The sequence below is a fragment of the Falco biarmicus genome, chromosome 7, assembly GCF_023638135.1.
Source record: "Falco biarmicus isolate bFalBia1 chromosome 7, bFalBia1.pri, whole genome shotgun sequence".
NCBI classification, from domain to species: domain Eukaryota; kingdom Metazoa; phylum Chordata; class Aves; order Falconiformes; family Falconidae; genus Falco; species Falco biarmicus.
In genome coordinates, this window is record NC_079294.1 from 16,602,232 (window position 1) to 16,623,159 (window position 20,928).

General features: G+C 35.5%; 1 protein-coding gene across 2 annotated transcripts in view; it reads right to left on the bottom strand.

The window, feature by feature from the left end:
- The window catches only part of DPH6 (diphthamine biosynthesis 6), a 210,181-nt gene that overhangs the window by 125,817 nt on the left and 63,436 nt on the right, over positions 1–20,928 (bottom strand). For both annotated transcript variants that reach the window (XM_056346646.1, XM_056346647.1), the window contains 2 exons: positions 12,893–12,987; positions 6,373–6,464 (listed from right to left, as the gene is read on the bottom strand). In XM_056346646.1, the coding sequence (XP_056202621.1) occupies positions 6,373–6,464; positions 12,893–12,987 (187 nt within the window). The remainder of the gene's footprint in view (positions 1–6,372; positions 6,465–12,892; positions 12,988–20,928) is intronic.

The window sequence follows — 20,928 nt, forward strand, 5'->3', positions numbered from 1 at the left end:
AGTCAACTAAATGTAACATAATAGCACAAAGATGAAAACTGCAGTTTAACACAAACACGACATACATTCCAACACTACAATATACAAGCATCCAACAGCACCCATACCATTTCCCACTCATTGAATTACACCTTCAGCTACTACTGTTGGTTGATATATTTTGCCATTACCCAAAGAGCTACCTGATAGCCCTGAACCCTTCGGGTATGACCCTGAAAATAAAGAAGCAGGAACACAAATCTGTAACTGAAATAGATCTTAAATTGGATTATTCTACAACAACCAAGAAAACTCAATTATTTCTATTTTTGTTAAAGTTTCTACTTTTTTATCTATGAGACAATGCTTCATAGAAATATACAGACCATATAGTGGCATGAAGTGCTAAAAGTGCTACCACTTCCTTCTTGCAAATTGTTGTTTTATTAAATTAGTTGCCTTCATCACTGGGTAATTTATAACATACATCATGAAACAATGAATTTGCAGCATAGCACAGGCATTCACTGAATACTAACGTAACATATACAGAGTTTGCACCACTTGGTCCTACCTCCTGCATGAGCATGCACAGACACGGTGATATGAATGATACCATCACAATGCTGCTTTGGGTTTTCTTTTTACATCACCTGGATTTTAAGTTCAATATGGTGTAACAATCCATCACTAGGCAAAAAACACGTGAACTGAAAAGGGTAAAGTTCCAGCTTGCCAGTATGACAGCCACTTTGTTTCTTGCTTTTGTCAAGATTTACATAATTACCTTTTAGAAGATCTAGTATCTTCTGTCAGCACTATTAGAGACCTGTAACTTCTCTCCATTTCCTAAACTGAAGGAATGAATTTATATGCTCTGCAAGTGAGCATGAAAAGAGCACCTATTCCATTTTTATGCCATCTGTGAAAATTGTTCTTTCAACTATGTTTCTAAACAAGTTTTCTGAAAAATATGCTTCATAAAAAAATTCATGGGGGTGTAGTGAGACTCACAGACTGTATCACAACTGGTTTGGTGTAACCTACAGAACTCCCCTGTAGCTTTGTAATTAGTTAATATTACAAATATCCCAAATCGATGCCACATGAAATTTTTGTATCATCCAGTCACACCTTTTTCCCTAAATGTGTCAATATTTTATGGATTGTTAAGCTTATATCAATATTGCTTAACAGATACAAATAAAATCATACATCTGTGTTTACACACATACATAAACAGCTGGTCAGATGCAAACTTTTTGGAAACTTCTAATGCTACAAATTCTACATCTCTTACATACACCAATGACCACAAAAATAATTATAGACTACTGTTGATTTCACTGCCTATGATAAATCACAATCATTCATTCAAGGCTGACTCCCACAATGCTCCAAAAACATAGGAAATCAATCACTTTCTGCAGCAGCACAGGTGCAGGCTACAGCAGAAGTATTAGGTGTGGAATCTGGCACTAGAAGAACAACAGGCTCAATGCCAGCCTAAATAGAGCTGCCAGACCCTGTTTAGTAGCTATATTCAAATCTCATACAAATGTTGGTCTTCCATTCCTGTCAATAGCGAAAGTGATCTAAGAAGCTAAAAATTAAAGTTATAGACTGCCACAAACAGACTAACTTTCCCTGAATAAGATTCTCATCACTTTAAAAACAAAAAAACCAAGCCTGCCTATAATGACATTTTAATTAAATCTTATAGAACCTATTTTAATCACATAACATTTTCATGTTACTTCACAAAAGCAATATATTTTCTCATTTGTTACACTGTTTCTCCCACACCCACTGTACATTGTGATACCAACCTAATTTTGGATCAGAGCCTGCATGCATGCATATGCTTAACTATATTCACGTAACTCATGCCATTGATGCAAGTGTGCTCAGAATGAAGTTAAGCGAATGCACAAGTGTTCCAAGATCCAAATTATCCTGTTGAAAAAGCCTTGGAGCAAGGACTTTAACTGATATAGCTGAAATTCCATGCAGTGGTCTTTTATGAAAACAACAGATTGCCTTCTTAAAAAGCTTACATTCTCCACTACAGAAACTGGTATAAAAACCTATCACAACACAATTCCAAAATTGATGGTTCTCCCACTGATCAGCAATGATAATACAGTGGGGCAGAGAGCTCAGAAGACATAAGAAAAGACTATGATGATCTCTTTATTCTTTGTGATGTACCTTGATAACAGAATTCATTGAAATAAATATAATGAGAGACCACATACATACATCTCCTTGCAGTATTTCAAGTACAAAACAGACACAAATGAAAGAAAGTCCTCTACTCCGAAAGACTTCCAAATAAAGTCTCGTCATTATGAAAAGAGAACAAAAAAGTCTCTTGTCTGAGAGAACTGGATTGACTCTGCAATCAAATGGAGTAGCAAAGAAAATCCTTTGTTTATTATCTTAGTGTTTGAAATAAATCAGTCTACAAAAAGATTTGGCAGTTATTTCTTATAAAGTTTTGACAACATAGATACAGGGGTTATCTACAATCTCATGACGAAGAAGGGAAGCTAAAGGTTACCTAGGAGAAGTATCACTCAGTGATGACAAAAGTATTCAAAAAATGCCACCCACAATGCCACCAACAAAACATATTTTGCAACTTGAAATTCCTTCTTGCTCCCCCTGACATCACTTAGAAAGTACAATTCTACAGCTAAAGTCCTAAATGGAGATCAACTAAACTCAGGCCAGAAGGAACTGGACAGAAAGAGGCTACAAAGTTAAATCAAATCTAACCTGCAGGATCATGCTCCTTTAGTACACAAGGCATGTAAATATCTCTCAACCACCTTTTCTAACTTTTACAAGTGTGTCTAAAATCATCTCCAAATTGACCAGTGAAATAGATTTGCTGATGTCTAACAGGGACATAACTGCTTGCACTTCTGAGACGCATTCCATCCAAACAGGTCAAGATCTTCTATAAACAGGAAAACAAATAAGCCTCACAATATCCACTTATGATAGGTAAATATAATGCAATAGTAAACTACAAGAAAGAGCAGCAGCAGGCATGATTTCTATATCTCTTAAAGACAATCAGGCTCCTTTCTTCTGCCAAGTGTAGAAATAAAACTACATGACTCCCTCTAATTCTGGACAAACCCTAAGTTAATGGGCTGCAGTTTCACAGCCTGTATTATTTGAGGCATATATGCTTCTCCTCACTGGAACTCGGGAAACAAAGTATTCATTATTAAATATGGAAAAGAGCAAATCTTAAAGCACAAATGATAGCTAATATGTTCAGTACTGCCATCAGAATTATGTTAACATTAGCAGAAGCTCCAACAGCTTTAATTTCTGATTCTGATCATTCAAAAGCCAACACGATTTAGCAGAGTAATAAATAATATATATGGGGAAAATAAAATTTTTTTGCAAGTTCACTGCACTGTCAAAGGAAAAAAATCGTTTCACAGCTGTACTTTTTCCTAATTGAAAATATTAAAAAATAAATAAAAATAAAAAATTAAAAAAAAAAAGCTGAGACACTTGACTTAAAGATTCTGCTATATGCTTCAGAAATTGCCTCCTCCTCAATAAAAAAATTCTACATTTTAAATGTACAAAATGACAGTCTTATTGCCAAAGTAAAATACTGATGAAGCTAGGTATCTGTATTGTGTACATCACAGTGGTGGCTTTATTTTTACCATGAAGTAAATGAGGCATTCCCAAATTTTGTGCATTAGTGTTTTATTAGCATTATTATGTTTGTGTAAAAGTATTAGCATTAAAGTTTGTGTAAAATGCATACAAAAAAGTTATCTTAAGCCATGTTTACCAGATTTTTAATAATGTTTTAATAAAGATAAATATATAATGAAATAATAAAGATAAAATCTTATCTTTACTTATCTCTTTAACCTTTTCTGTATCACTGGTAATGAAAGAAAAGAGGGTGTGTTAAAAAAAGCTTCAATTATTATGCAAAACCACATCTTGAAGTTGCACAGTAATGTATTAAACCAGAACAGTGAGTAAAATGTTATCTTCCCCCAGGCACAAAGGCTCATTTTGCTGCCAGAAACAATCTAAAACAAATTTCTATGCAGGCTTTGTAGTTAAACATGAAGAGATTTAGCTGAAGAAAATGCATTATAGAGGAGGAAAGACAGCAGAGACTAAGGTACACTAGCTGTAATTGCATAATGATTATAAAAGTAAATTCAAGACTGTAAAATTAACACCTGTGGCACATGACGAAGATAAAATGAATATACAATAAAAGTTAAATATATGTGTATCTCTCAGCTGAAATGATAACAAAACTGATGTCATAATACTTACTAGAATTACACATCACTGTGCAGTGTATTAATGGTTTATACAAAGTGCTTACACAAGTGGCTACTTTTACACATTGTTCATAATAGAGTATTTTTTGCCCAATTTTCAGTAATCCCTCGAAAGCCCAAAACTAAAATTAGTTCTCCTTGTAAAGCAGTTCTTCCCTGCAGTGATTCATTATTGTAGGACTGGCTTTTAAGTGCTGGATTATGAACTGATACTTGATTTTTTTTGTAGGGCTTGTAAGCACCAGAGAGCGAGAACAAGTACAGTACTACAAGCACATAAATCTTGAAGGCATCTCTTTATCATTACGCAGTTAAATGGTGCTAACTTAGTAATGAGTTGTGCTTTAAAAGACTGACTGGTTCTCCATATTCATAACTTCTAGAAAACTTAGCTTATTTTGTCGTGATATAGAATAATATAAAGCCAAAAGATTCTAATGCTTTTCCTTATGATACAACCACTTCAGAAAATAGACTATTTTCCTTTTAACTAATCAAGACATTATACAAGACACCAAAATCCAGGGCAAGCCTCTGTAAACCTTACCCCTTTGAGAGTGTGACAGCTTTGTCTACAATGGATTTGAAATATGATTTACTACACCACTGCTTGAAATTGTGAGGCTTTAACCAAATCTAAAACATCTACATAAGAAGGGGAAAAGAGCTTCTGAACAGATAAAAGTAAAATCTTGATTCTTATCTAAAATGTTATGCATTTTAATATGATTTTTTTCCTGATTTATGTAAAGCTTTATGTTTTTCATTTTCCCAAGCCTGTCACATTGTAGTGATGTATGGTGCATTTCAGCATCAAGTTTGCCATGAGCAATAAAGTCAGCTCCCCCCAAAGAAATATTAATATATTATCACTCTTCCCTACCATGCCCCACTCCAAAATTTTCCTTTATTCAGCCTATTTGGTTTTGCTTCACATAGTTAGTTGATATCCTTTTCACAGCCTCCCACACAAATATTTAATGTTTTATTTTTGAAAGAAATCCCAAACTAGAAATTGACAGGATGAAATATAATTTACTTTCCAAGGCAAGAATGAGGCCATCATGGAAGAAAAATGTACAAGTATTTTATCTGTTTGGAACAATAAAATTAAAAGGGGGCGGGGAGGCATGAATTGAAAGAAATTCAGGACATGTAGTCACTCAAGAGACATGAAATGTAAAATACCAATATAATAACATCCTATAACAATCCCTGCCCCTAGAAGAGGTTCAGTGACCTTCACTGTAGAAAGAAGTAGGAAATCCTATACAAAAAGGATGTCAACAGTAGTAGGAAGACCATGAGGCACTCCCTTCAACAAAATACCAGTACTTATATTCAGGAGGGAAAAAAAATTATCATTTCATCCATAAAATAATGAAAAGAAAAAGAGCAAAGTTCTGGTTCCCATACAAGTCTGCAATATTTACACCACTAGGAGTTCTTATTCCTGTTCTGCTGTTTCTGTGGAATCATGAGCTAAGAGGATGAATCCCAGTGAACTGCTAACAACTCATTTAAGATCTTTGACCAGTATAATCTCTGCATGATTGGAAGTCATTCATTAGGTGTATCTTTCATATGGAAAAACTAAACCAAATAACATTGCGTTTAAAACTCAAGCACTAGTGGGTCAGGAAGTTCTTAAATCATCCTCTTTTGATCAGAAACAGCAAAAAGAGATGCCACTCCCCAGCAAATCAATGCTGTTCATAGTTTCCTAATACATCTGTGTTCCACAGTGTGCCTAGCCTGTACTGCACAGGTTACACACATGCTTGATTGAACCATATTGGCTGAGCACCTTCTGGTTTCAAGATGAAAAATGCTACACAAATATACTACCTCCATTCATTCATTTGACACAAGGCATCATTTGTGTTTTTTCTTTATGGCAAGTTCTGAAATTCAACTAAATATGTACATTGTTATTTGAAAGTATACTCACATGAGAAAATGTAAGTTCACCCCAAACTGTGACAAAGCAACATAAAAATAGAAAGCATACATATAGCTTTAAAGGAAGATAACTTTTGCAATCTACTTGCCTTATTCTCCAGATGTAATTTTAAAAAATGAAGGTAGGCCACAGGTGCAAATGCATCAGCTGAATGCATAACCACTTTGGCTGAATCTCTGAAATACAAAATGCTTATCATCAAATATTTGTATATAATTTTACATATAGACAATATTTAGTCACTGTTTAACACAGACTCCAAGTTAACTCATTGAAAATCTATTAATCCCATTCTATACTTCCTGTGTGAGCCAGCATGGGCAGGGTGCAGGAACAGCCACAAAACCACAGATGAAATGCAGAGTAAATTCATTTTCGTTACCTCACCAGCTGGGGGATCCTCAAAGCAGCACCTGAGCAGAGGCACAAAGCAGGCACACAGGCACCACGGCGGCCCATGCTAGAAGATGACTGAACCTGCAGGGATTTGCGCAGGCGTAATTTACCACTTTGTTTTAACCCTTCCCACAGCAGGGCAGGAATCTCAAGCATGTTCGATAGGGTGCCTCTAAGTCTATCACAGGCCTATGTTACCTAAACACGATGTTGTACTTGTCCAACACACAAGGCCAAACAACAATTAGTATGATCTATGTGTTTTTTGACACCCCAGCTGCAAGTCACTTGAGCATGTTTACAATCCTCCTCCCCCATCTTCCATTATTTTCCCATACTTCCACACCAGTATTGAGAGATTCAGTTAGCTGTAGTCTATGAAAGTATAAATGACACTATGTTTTACATTATAGAGAATAATATGCAAAGCAATCTTTTAATTTCATCAACAGGAGATTTTTTTTAAAAGTCCATTCTTCTTGATTAATGCTCCAGGGATTAGTTCTTGAAGTATTAACAAGATACAATATTTCACACTGAGAAACTGATCTTGCATCTGATATTGAAGACTACTAGACACAACTTTTTAATGCCAAATGTGTGGGTAACAATGACAAACTTCCTGTGTGCTGATTCAAATTAGTTAATTCTAGTATTCATTTTTACAGACACAATCTGTCGCACTTTGATTCACAAGAGGCAGTATCTGTTATATCCATCTGCATGGTTTTACTACTTAAGAAAAAGGTAGCTCTATGAAACAAACATCTGAAAGTGAGAAACTCAAAGAAAACATAAGAGAAACTCGGATGCAATACCAAAAAAAAATGAAAAGTGTTTTAAGTAAGGCTAAGGACACAAAGATAATTTTCTTGAAACCACAGTGCCCTTGATACCTTCACAGTATTCTATGAGATGAGATAGATTTCTAGCAATGCCATATAGAACGCATGCAAACTGGAAACAGTTGAAGTCTTGGCCACATTCCACTAACTCAATGAAAGTGTAAAATTAATGCAAATATTTGTTCTAGAAAATGTGTTTTGGGATTTAAAGTAACAAAACGCTGAACATAATCATCATTACTACATTGCACAATAATGAGAAATACCTTTAACATAAGCAGCTCTACTTCCCTTTCGGTAAATTTTTAAAGTATTTTGATAAATAAGCCTTTAGCTTCATTCTTGAGAGTTATTATCAAGATTCTTCAAGATTAAAATATCACTTATTTCTTTAAGATATCTTAAAGACAGTCCTTTAAGTTTAAAATCATTCTTTTCAAATGACCATGGTGTCTTCTAACAGAAACAGGTAGAAAATAACTTTGGAAATCTTTAGTAAAAGGAATATATAATTAGAAATTATAAAACAGACACCCAGACTTCAGTGGTACCTGGCACCTGGGTATCCTCAATGTCTGAGGATATTCTCAGTAAACATTTCTTGATTGTTGTTCAAGTCCTGTATGGGGAGGTCTGGTACTTACCAGTGATGCATATCTACTTAAAACTACATTATCAGAAAAGCTTGCATCAGAATGGAAAAACAAAAATTTAGGGTCATTAATGTATGTCTTTTGAATTAAAAGTGATTCATGTTTGATTGTGATGGGAACACAGGAACTCTGTTGAACATTTTCAGAAGACTTTGAAAAACAATGAAGAATAGTTGAAAAACTGTCCTAATTATCTATTTTTTGAAATCATAACCATCTGATCTCTCAAGTCTCCCTGAAGATCTAGGAAATATCCAATCATTTTAAAACACTGCATAACATTTTCACAGGACAACAATGAGAAGTTAGAGCAAGTCTGAGACTATAATCAGTGCTCTCAGTACATGATTATTTCTTCTTGTTTACAGATTTGTTCTTAACTCCAAACCTAGAATTTAGAAACCTAAACACAGAGTTCATGGTAAAGTATATAAAAGCAAAGTTATATTTCCCAAATATTTCAAATATGCCAATTAACCTGAAATAAACCCCCACAAACTATTCCGTGTTCCATAAATACAAATGAGCTTTTATCATAAGGGTAGATATTAGATGGCATTCACATAAGATGACAAATATATCTTTATGATTTGAAGAGGTGTCAATCAGTTGCACTTTAAATACCAGTGTAAAAAGGACAGGAATTGCTTCGTACCTCTCAAATACTGAGCATAAGAAAGCTGACAAATGGATTACAAAAGTCTACCTGGGAAAACTAGATAAAACCCCATCTGACACTTGGTTGACTATTTTGATTTTAAGATCTTGCTTTCACTGCTAGATTTTGTTTATTCTCAAGTCTTTCACTCAATCTGCCATGCTTCCTTTGTGAAGCATATTTTTTAATTAAGATTGAGAAGAATGGGAAGAATTCAATTTAATATTCAAAAGCAAAATTCATCATATAGTCTTATGTTAAAGTCCCACTTCTCCATAGTAAGTAACACATCAAGGTTATATTTTTCTTTTCCTGTACTACCATATATCTTTCTTTTTCAAAGGATATACTGTAGAAATATATTTTGTCACAAGTTTAATGTGACAAAGACATTAACCAGTGAAAACACTAGCTGAAAGTAGTGTTATAAGTGACAGGCATATTGGATTTTCTCCTGTCATACTGGGTTTATGTGGCAAGGTTCTGTTATTGGGGGGTGGTCTGCAGGGGTGGCCTCTATGAGAAGAGACCAAGGGGCATCAGCAACACTGGTGATGCCTCTTAATGTATTTTTTAAAGGGTAAAAATTCTGTGCAGCAGCTGTGACAGGAGTGAGAAAAACATGAGAGAAACAGCCCCACAGACACCAAGGTGAATGAAGGAGGAGTGGGAGGAGGTGCTCCAAGTGCCAGCACAGAGGTTTCGTGCAGCCTGTGGAAAAGACCATGGTGAAGCAGGTTGTTCCCTTGCAGCCCACGGAGGACCACATCAGAACAGATATACATAACTACAGCCTGTGGAGGACCCCATGCTGGAGCAGGCTCCTGGCAGGAACTGTGGCCAGTGGAACGAAGCTCATGCGGGAGCAGGTTTCTGAGAGGAACTGTGGCCCATGGGGGACCCCTATCAGAGCAGTCTGTTCCTGAAGGATGTACCCCATGGAATGGGCCTGCACTGGAGCAGTTCTCAAAGAGCTGCCCCGTGGGAAACACCCATGCTGGAACAGTTTGTGAGGGACTGCAGCCCATGGAGTAGACTCAGGCTGGAGCAGGGGAAAAGTGTGAAGGGAGCAGCAGAGACTCGGTGTTACAAACTGACCACAACCCCCATTCCCCATCCCCTGGCACTGCTCAGTGGAGAGGGTATAGACGTCAGGAACAAAGGCGTGAAGTTAGCCTGGGAAGAACAGGGTGGGGAGAGGTGTTTTTAGTTGTCTCTGTTTCTTACTATCCTAGTGTTTGGGGGTTTTTTTAATTTGAAATAAATTAAATAAATTTTCCCAAGTTGACTCTGGTTTGTCTATTACAGTAATTGGCAAGCCATCGCTCTGTTCTTACCTTGATCTACAAGCTTTTTCATTTTATTTTCTCCCCTTGTCTTGCCAAGGAGGGGAGTGAGAACAGCTTGGTGGTCACCGGTTAGCCAGCCAAGGTTAATACATCATACCTGTTCCGGTGGCAAAAGTAAATTTCAATGTCTTCCTAAGAACCTTCTCTAGGAAGATCTCTTTAAGGAGGTCTGGAATTTAGGGACCTTAAAAATCCTGACAAGTTTTAACCTCTAAATTGTAATTCTTACAACTGCATTTAAGCTTCAAAAACTGTATCAGGGTGTATACCAAAACCATGGCTATCTAAACATTTGGAAACTATACTAGCATAGTTAACAATACAATTACAAAGTCTGTTCAGATTCAGGGTACATGAGAAGAATGAAAAGCAGAAAATAAAGAAACTTGCAACTTATTTAATGACAAAGAATCTATAATATATTTTTCTTTAGAAGTTCATAAAGTAATAGATTTCACATGAATGGCCCCTCAAAAGACGTGTCTTTACAACATGAATAATGTAAGAGCTAAGCAGGGCTAATCAAGCCAGAAACACACAATGCCAGTGTAGCTATTCAGTTTCCATTATGGAAATGTATATTTAGGACTAGCTGAGTAACTCTTTAAGAGTCTGCTGTGCCATATATTTATTATTAAATACCCACTGATTTATGTATTTGTCTTTTCCTGTATTTTTTTTTGCATTTATTGTCAACTTTTATTATTATTTGGAGTGTCACCAATAGAAATAAATACAACCAAACCACCTCTCATTTAGCTTTTCCTAGTTGCTTGGATGGTCATTAAACCACTGATACCCAGAAATACATTTTAAATATATTATAAGATATTTCTGCTTAAACTGGTATTTGGTTGATCTGAAACGAACGGCACGATGTACTTTCCTAAAAATGTTCCTAAAATTCTGTGAAAAAAAACCCAAACACACCTCTCCACACTACATCAATCAAGAATTTCTCATGAGATTTGAGATAGTTTTCTCCAATCTGTTGCATCTGTGCAGACAGCTTTGAAAAGGAGGATGGGAAATTATGCATCCAATACCAATGAACTCCCAACTTTAAACTGTAACATAAGCCTCAAAATAAACAGAAAGAATGTAAATAATCAAACACATTTAAGTGCAAACACTGACATAAGCACATTTAATCTTTCAGTTAAAATCTACCTATTTTTTTCTGAAGTATACTTTTTGTTCCAAGTGTTGCAATATAAACACTGAATAGGCCACATGGCTGGTAATGGGTAGTATTAATCTAAATGACAGTGTTTCACAAAATTCTGCCTCTGACACCTACTGGAATTGACAAGAATTTGTCAGTTTAACAGAAATCATATCAGACTTCGAATGCAAAAATTAATCATGCTCTAGCAATGATTTCACAGTATTTTCTTTTTTGCTAGAAGAGACTGAGCTGATTCTGAGGGCATACTGAGGAGTTTTGTCCTTTTTACCCAAGTTTATCTGCAATAAGATGTACCCAAGCATCATACACATTTTATTCTAACTTCCTACTCAACTTTCCAGCTCCTACTACTCAGCAGGTTGGCTGACAAACTATGGCTTCTACCTAGCACCTGGTTCCCCTCAGAGAATCTTCTTCAAGACTCTTTGTTTCCTGGCCCATATACATTCATATTTCCATCCATGAACTTAAATCCAGTTTAAAGATTCTACGTTGTTACTTTCTGAATCTTCTTTTTACTAAAGAATTCTATAGCTTTCCTGCATGGAGGTATCTCCGGACTCAGATTATCTAGTTTTTTAATTCACTCCAGAGGATGTATCTTCCAGTCAACCAATAGTTCAGCAGACATCTGCTAGAGCAGCTGCCATGCCTTTTACCAGTTTGTCTGTTGCTCTTCTCCCAAATGCCATGCGATGAAACAGAGTTAACAGCTTTGGTTCTCTGTTCCTTACAAGGACAGATCCCACTCTTACAGAAAAATGAAACAAACAGACCTTCACCATTAAAGCCTTAATCATGTCTATATGCTCCTTAATCTTGACCTTCCCTAAGATGACCAAGTATCACCAATACATGATTGCTAGCCTGTTTACTTGGCTAAGAAAAGGACCAGCCGTCAAAACATCTCACTCAAGCAGGCTTAGCTCTTTAACAGACTAATAAGAACCTTGCATCAAGACACAAATAGTTTCCATATCCCACTACACAGATTTTAGAAATTTATGTCAAAGGAATAAATACTCAGTGTAAATGAGATGGATTCATGCAAAGTTTGTATTTAAAATATCCTCTAGTAATTGAAGAAAAATGTTTACCGTTGTCATTCTAAGCTGCTGAACTTAAAACACACACATACATAGACACAGTTAATGGAACCCACAGGCTACTGATGTGGCAGTTTATCAAATGTAGCTGTAATGAAAGATAAATATTACAGGCAATTCGCACTTCATGAAAGGATAAAAGTGTCAGTGTGTAGGTACCAGTTTTACTGCAGGCCATAATCAGCAAGTAAACGAAAGTGCAAATGTCTGAAAAGTTTATAGCCCTCTATGAAGGCCTCGTCTTGTCAGGTATTGATTTAGGTTTTCAGAGGACTTTGCCAGTGTTAAACAAAGTGAGTGTGAACTTAGAGGACATGTTTTACCTCTGCCAGCAAAAGCTGCCCCAAGCTAAATGTGAACATGTTACCATTACTTTAACATAAGGAAATGGAAGAAACTGTTTCTTACACAACTATCTTCTTCTTAAATAGAGGGCAGTCCAGAGTGAATGTTTCATATTCTCCACCTTCTCCGCAAATGTGGACTCCATATTTCTCAGAAAGCTAACACAAAAGAGAAATTAAAATTTAAATTAAAATTAAAGCAGTCTATTAATACATTTTGCTGAAAATTTCAAGGTGCGCTTCCTAAAAGACTACTTATTACAAGGCTGAAAAAAGCCCAGATATAACATAAAGGGTTCCTGATTTCTTTGTATGAGTATTGCAATGACCTAAAAATTACCAATATGTTATATATTAGAACTGGCCCTGTAACATTCAGATAAACAAACTAATTCTTAATCATTATTCCTCAGTGGCCTTGAAAGGTTGCTCAGCCTCCCATATTTGACTATCTTTCTCTAGCACAGATAGTTCACTTCTGTGAGAATCTTGAACTGTAAATCAACGCAAGTAGCGACACTTCACATAGAAATATACAATGAACACAATTTTTGGCAACAGATTCAACAACTACATTCTATATTTTGGTAAATATCTGTTCTTTCAAAAAATTCTAACAACTAGAACCAACAAGAGTTCCCTAAGTAAAAAGCCAAAGCAAGATCTAACGAGGTAGCAATATGTTGTTTCATTTATAAATCGTACTGAATATACTTTCTAAATCAACACATATATTCATGAATATTCCTGAAGCTCTGGATATCCCCCTAAAACACATAACTACATAAACCAAGACATTCAAAATGAGAAACATGACTGTCTTAATTATTCCCTGCTTTATAAATGGAGCAGGAACAAAGTTTTTTTGCTGGAGTAAGGACTGCACAGATTCTGAATTCTTTAATTCTGTATTAATGTACCGTACTGATAGGGAGTAATCAAGCACCTGTACCATGCTGGACCATGGGGACACTCGTCCTTTTTCTCCAGGAGAAATTAATCTCCTCAGCAGCAGATTATATCACCTTCTAAAAGTGTCCCAGCACTAGCTGCTTCAAGCTAAGTCCTGTACAGGTTCACATTAAGCAAGCACTAACATTCTGCTGTTAAGAATGAACTGCAGCCTCGACTCCACTGCAAACACCGACGTTACTATTGGGAATATTTATTTAACCACCTTATGCTTTTCCTTAGAGGAACAGATGCCCACCCATGATGCTTCTACAGTCAAAGTAGCAATGCAGTTCTCCACAAAATGTAGGAGAGGGTTTGAAAAAGTCTGTCTGGGGCTAGCAAACAATTTTAAATCTGTTCATCTATTTTTAGGTAAGCATGAGACTGGGTTATTTAGGCATTGCACATTCAATTTTCATATGGTTACAAGAATATCTGTGGAGCAAGTCTATCTGATACATTCAAGTGAAACTGTATTTTTATTGTTGAGGCTGAATGTATAGTTTGTGTTACTTTACAGCTCTCTTTCAAAGTTTTTTATTTTTATAGTTCAAAGAGACTGTATTTTTATTGTTGAGGCTGAATGTATAGTTTGAGTTACTTTACAGCTCTTTCAAAGTTTTTTATTTTTATAGTTCAAAGACTGTTTACAAGTTCAGCCATCACCTTAGCTGACAAAAATAATTCAAAATTAGGTGTGACAGAAGAAAATTAAATACATGAACTTGAATGTTTTCATAAAGTCAAACACCACATTTTAAATCTAAAATTCAGTTAGTTAAACAAAAGGCCTGAATCCTCTTCAGCCTCTATTTTGGAGAAAAGTATAAATGCTCTGAGAAAATAATATCTTGGTAATGTTCTATGTGACTGTTTAGTTGTGTGGTGGTATAAAATCTAAATCTCTTTTGGAACATATATTAATTCACTTTTCAATGTCTTGTTATGAGAGGTATTTTTCATTTTTTCGTTCACATTTTCTTCTAAAGAAAAGGAGCAGAAGAAAACCTTTAATCAAGTGCTCATTAAAAAATTACACTCCTCACATAAAAAAACCCTCCATCTGTCAACAATGGCAACAAGGTTTCTATAGGACAAATATATCAAGAATAATTAATGTTGATGCAACAAGAACGGACAACCTACAAAACAGTTAGTCAAAACCTTTTATTCTTCCTCTGTTGTTGCTTCTAGTGCAAAAAACCCTACACAAAACTATTAAAAAAGTGAAAGAGAAAAAAACTAGAAAAAATCTAACTGTAACCTTTCCACAGTGAATACAAGGAGTGACTGTTCTCAAAACTGGTAGCTCTGCTTGTAAACATCAGTGCCTAGAATAATTATTGGCAATTAACATTGAATACTCAAAAGATGTGAGACTATTTCCTATCTTTGTTGTGGGAAATACTAATTTGCAATGTCAATGGCTTCAAGATCATTCTTGACACCAATTATACAAGGTGCTAAAGGATTTTCAGTTCCTGCTAATGTCAACAGGAACTGAGGATATTCAGCAGCTCATAGAACAGACTCTTAATGTTCATTTAACAAAGTCAGCAATATTTTTAAAATGTCATCAATGACAACAGAACTTTGCCTTTTAGTCATTTAGAATATTAGCATTTTTTGGAGACCAATTATTTTGTTTTGCAAGTTGGATGTTAAATTCATAACAATACAACAGCTTAGACTCTAATCTAAATTTTATGATTGCTAAATCTGCCTTCTAGTTCAGATAAGCCAGAAAACAGCAAATTCACAAATTACATTTAACTTAAAATGCAAGTCCAATTCAAAATCCAAAAGCAATATAAGATGAAAACATCTTCTAGACCACACAAACCTAATCTTAACTCAAATACAGAATGAAACACAAGGTATATTAAAGGATCAGCCCAAACATAACTGGAAGAACAATCTCTTTCTACCTTGGGAATGAATCACAAGGATTAAAGCTGACTTTCTCATTTAAGTTTAGTAAGCAAAGATAAAAGATATGAATTCAAGTGCTTCCTATTTGAAGTGAAAACTGTGCTCCCAGACAGAAATTGTAACACTTAGCAATCTCTGTATAATTACAGAAATGATATTTAGATCAAGAAGTACTCATCAACTTCTAAGGCAAGCATAGAAATGACTAAACATTTTCTTATTGTCTACTAGCAGAGAGAGTACAGAAAAACATAACCATAATATACCATTCTAATAAAAAATTCTAAGGAGAGTGTGAGCAGCCCCTGAGATTTGTCAAGTTGCCAACAAATTCTTTACTGTAAAAAGCTAGGGCTCCTGGTATATAGGAAGCAGTGGGACATGAAAGCAATTTAATAATTTAGCAATTATGTAGCAACCATTCATCATTAATTAATCAAAGATCTACCATTTAGAAAAAAGCAGTAATTCAAGAACTTTCCTTGCCACAATGCCGGTGTCCTGAGCCAATAAAATTCACCCCTGATAAAAGTATGAGTTGCAGATCATCATTGTACTCACAAGTTCAACCTTCTGTATGTAAATTCAGAAAAAAAAAATTGCAAAATTAAATCACAATTTTTCCCACTCAATCCTTGTTGGTTTTTCTGCTGCTACAGCAGTAAAAACACCTAACCTTTAAGTCAGTAATTATTATCATTGCTATTGTACACATAAACTAAAGTAAATCAGAAGACTGAAAATTTAGGTGACAATACATTTTTCCAAAGTTAAATAGTTCAGTGGATGAAACCAGGTCTGGGTGGTGAGTTTGTTTGGTTTTTTGTTTTTGTTTTTTTGGTTGGCTTTTTTTTTGTGTTGTTGTTGGTTTTGTGTTTTTTTTTTAATTATCATTGATACACCTCTTGTAATGCCTCAACAACAGATTTTTTTCTAAAAAGAAAACTATTACTTTATGCTTATTTCTTGTATGTCCAAAAGACAAATTATAATAGGCACATTATAGTAATACAAGTTGCTTTTGATATAGTAATACAAGTAAACTTTTAGTATAAAAAGTAAGTGAAGTCCTAATTCCTGATCACTGGTATCAGAGAAGTTGAACTTTGTGAATACATGCTAGAATGTAAAGCAGGATATAACCTACCAATCCCAAATGACTGAACACGTCATGTATGTTGTGGTTCAATACCAAAGACAATCTTATATTCAACACCGGCATTTTTCTGGGCACTTGTCCTGGTTTTGGCTGGGACAGAGTTTTTTTCTTCTCAGTAGCTGGTGCAGTGCTGTTTTGGATTTAGTATGAAAATAGTGTTGATAACACACTAATGTTTAGTTGTTGCTAAGTAGCGCTTACTCTAAATCAAAGACTTATCAAGTTTCCCACACCCTGCAAGTGAAGAGGTGCACAAGAAGCTGGGAGGGAGCAGATCCAGGACAGCTGATCTGAACCAGCCAAAGGGATATTCCACAGAATATCATACTGAGTATATAAACTGGGGGGAGTTGCCCGTGGCTTGCCAATCACTGCTCTGGGACTGGCTGGGCATCGGTCAGTGGGTGGTGAGCAATTGTAATGTGCATCACTTGGGTTTTTTTTCTTTTGGGTTTTATTCCTCTCTCCCTCTCTCTCCCTTTCATTATTATTATTACTCTATCTTATTTCAATTATAAAATTGTTCTTATTTCAACCAACAAGTTTTACCTTTTTCCTGATTCTCTTCCCAACCTTGCTGGGGTGGAGGGGAATGAGTGAGCAGCTGGTGGTACTTAGTTGCCAGCTGGGGTTAAACCACAATAGCACTGAACTTCGGAAAATATAAACTGGTTTTCCACAAAACTAAAGAACGCACAGAATACTATTTAATTAATTTTAAACAGAACTTGTAAAATTTCTCACAAACTTGCACATCAAACTAGGGAAAAAGCTGTAAGGTAAACCTCTCCACCTAGCTGAACAAACAACGTAAAGTTACATTAGATATCAATAGAGTACTCAAAAGAGAATCCCACAAGAATAGGAAAAAGTACAGATTAGCAAAAAATAACAACAACTAATTCCAAGGAATTTGTTGTGAAATTTGAAATTGCTGGTTTGATAATACAAAACAAATCAAAGATACAAGAGTATATAAAACTGTGGCAGTTTGGGGGATGTTAAAAATTAATTTATTATGGTGTTTGCTTTGGTATGGTCAGAATATTAAATTTTATTTCTCCTCCTTACTGAAAACTGTGAACTCCTTGCTCTCACATTCTGTCTACCAGAACTTCTGATGCTGAAGACTTCATTGGTTTGCAAGAGTATTTTTCACATTATAAACCTAAGCATTTCTCTTCAGTTTATAGTTAATGATTTGGTTTTATTAGGCCTTAAAGCCAACTAAGTATCCAGTAAAACCAATTTATTTGTACTGACTTTGACTTTCATAGCATGCATATGCACAAGAAACAGCCTCATGAACAAATAATCTGGCCTGACAGCCAGTTCCAATAGGGTCAGAATGCCCTACCAGTTCTACACCTTAAGCTACGCAGTCGTTGCTCTGCTTACTGTTGTATCGATAAAAGATAAAACCTGCAAATGCGGGATTTTGAGAAGTATTAAACCATGACAGAAGAATTTCAGTGAAACCAAGTAAGAACCACTTCATTTGAGCTATCAAACATCAGGAAGAATACATTTAATTCCCCAAAATACTAGGTACTTTTGGATTTCTTAGTTCATTGTTTTCTTTTTAAAATGAATGATGGTGAAATGAAATGGAGAAGAACACTTCTTAAGCCTTATTTTAATTATACTCTATTAACATAACTAAAATTGCAATACTTGCTGCTACAGGTTTAAAGAAAGTCAAGACTACTGATTTAACTGAGGTGAGTAGCTACCCACCCTGCAGCCCCACCAAAGCTGCAACCTGAATATTGATAACAGAAGCTTTCCGTGAATGCCCGGACTGCACTTTCCTCCTTTTGGTTTATTTAACTAGTCCCATACAAACATTAATTCATCCAAATGTGACTGACCAGTATGGAATTAATATTACAATGAAGTTGATGCTTCTGTTAAATCTGTTGCACAGTAAATTGTTCATTGTTTCATGATCACAAATTTTTATCCTTCCTTAGCTGTCACTTACTAAGTTCCTAAAGAAACAGCTCTGATAGACAGAAACATTGCTTAAGTGATCTGCAGCAACAAACTGGGGGAGGAGCCCTTAAATGTTTACCCTACTCTTAAACTATGTGTTATTTCCTCGTGACTCCAGAGATCTTCCAAACAACCTTTCTAGGAATTTAGCAATCAGTAGGCACTTCTACAGTACATGCAGAATGTGACTTCTAATGTCAGTAAAACTGCTTTTCTGCAATAATGTTACTTTCTTGCACTATACAATGTTCCAGCGCCACAGCAGGCCTATGACACAAACATGGAGTGAAATGAAGACTCCAGTCCGGCACGTTTGCACAGCGCAATGCCAGCTTAGCAGTCAAGCTCCTGGAAGCAGCCTAACCATGTTCACAAGTGGTGAACTGAACTTGTGGACCTTGGTTCTCCGTCAGCTTATTGGCTGAGCCAAACAGCCATGTTAATACACCTTTCAACTCAAGGTTTGCTCACTGCTCAATCAGATTATATTACCTAAATTGCAAAGCTCACCGATGCTTGAAGTGGTGAACCCGTTCTCTCTTCCTTCTTTTTCCTGTAGAAATCCAATCTATACTTACCAGAAAGGATAAATCCACTCCCTCTTCTAACTGTTCTTGGATCTTACAGATATCCCTAGATTTAGCAAACTATTTACTGTTTTAAATATACCTTCATTATCACCCCATGAAATAAAGCATCTGCTAATGACACAATATGAACAAATGTTTTACATGTAGTTAATGTATACTTATTTTTGTGTAGTCCTACTGTATGTCTCTACCACTGTTTTTTTACCTGCACTACAATTATTTAGGAAGATATTTATTTCCCTGCTTTCCTTCCTTCCCTTTTTCTGGAGAAAGATAAAAAACCTCTCCTTCTCAACCCCTGGTATTCTGAATCTTTGCTGTAGTTGAGATGATCTAAACATATAAGTGAAGCAAGACTTAGAAAAAGAGACAATGAAGAGGATTTTAATATCAACTATTTACATAGTTTATATAGTGGGGCAGAGGGGAGATTTCTGGGCAGATTCTCCAGCTCTGAAGCAGAAGCAACAAACTTCAAGCTAAGAACAAGCCAACAACAATCTCTTCAAGTAAGACTATTTGAACGTTCTGGACCTTCATTCTTCTTCAGCTTTGCCAAGTACAAATTGTCTATCCTCTTCTCTCCAGCCATGTAAATGACTAACAAAATTAAACTCAAGATATAAATCCGATTTATTAACTCTGCTGCCTTTCAGCGGCAAAAGAGATTTTTAAAGTTCCTAAGAAATTCTGGTTACTTTTTCTTTCTCTTCTGCAAGTTTGCCATGCCCTTAATTGTTTCAGAAAAGCTGCTTACAAAGCCAGGCTGAACAGTAACTACCCAGATTAACAACAAAAACTATTTTTAGGAGATCGTTTTGGGCAAATTTAGACAGCTTACACTCATAAAAGTTACAGTAAAACTCTTTTAATAGCCAAACATGTATATAATGGTGGGTTTTTAACAGGCTGGAGGACAAGGAACTGTGGTAAACTGGCTTTGTCACAGACAGTATATGAAAACACACTTTCAGAGCTGTTATTCTTAAACTGTACTTAGCTTGATGTTTGATGCTCCTACACCAAACTCAAAGAAGACTTGTGTACAAAAACTCTGGTTATTTTTTTTTCCCCTAGTTAACTTTTCTTTAAATAAATCTGTTAGCTCTGCCTACAGGCATTCTCTTGCTTTGAGGACTATATAACCCTTTGTATAGAATTAAGTACATCCTTAGCAATAAACTTAGTCAATATTTGAAATTACGTACCTAAAAAATGGTAGCAAACCTTCAGATGGGGAAGTTTTGTATCATCTATGATTTTTGCCACTACCATTCCTTGCTTATTTAGCTTTGTCATATTGACATACAAGTTAGTGTTCCTTTACTGCTGAACTATCTTGCCTTTAGTTTGTTTTAAAGATGCTGGCACACCTGTGAACTACCTCCATAATGTTTTTCATATTGAAAATACACATGAAGCTTATACTGTATGTACAAAGACAAGCCTTGGTTTAGCACCTAATTTATG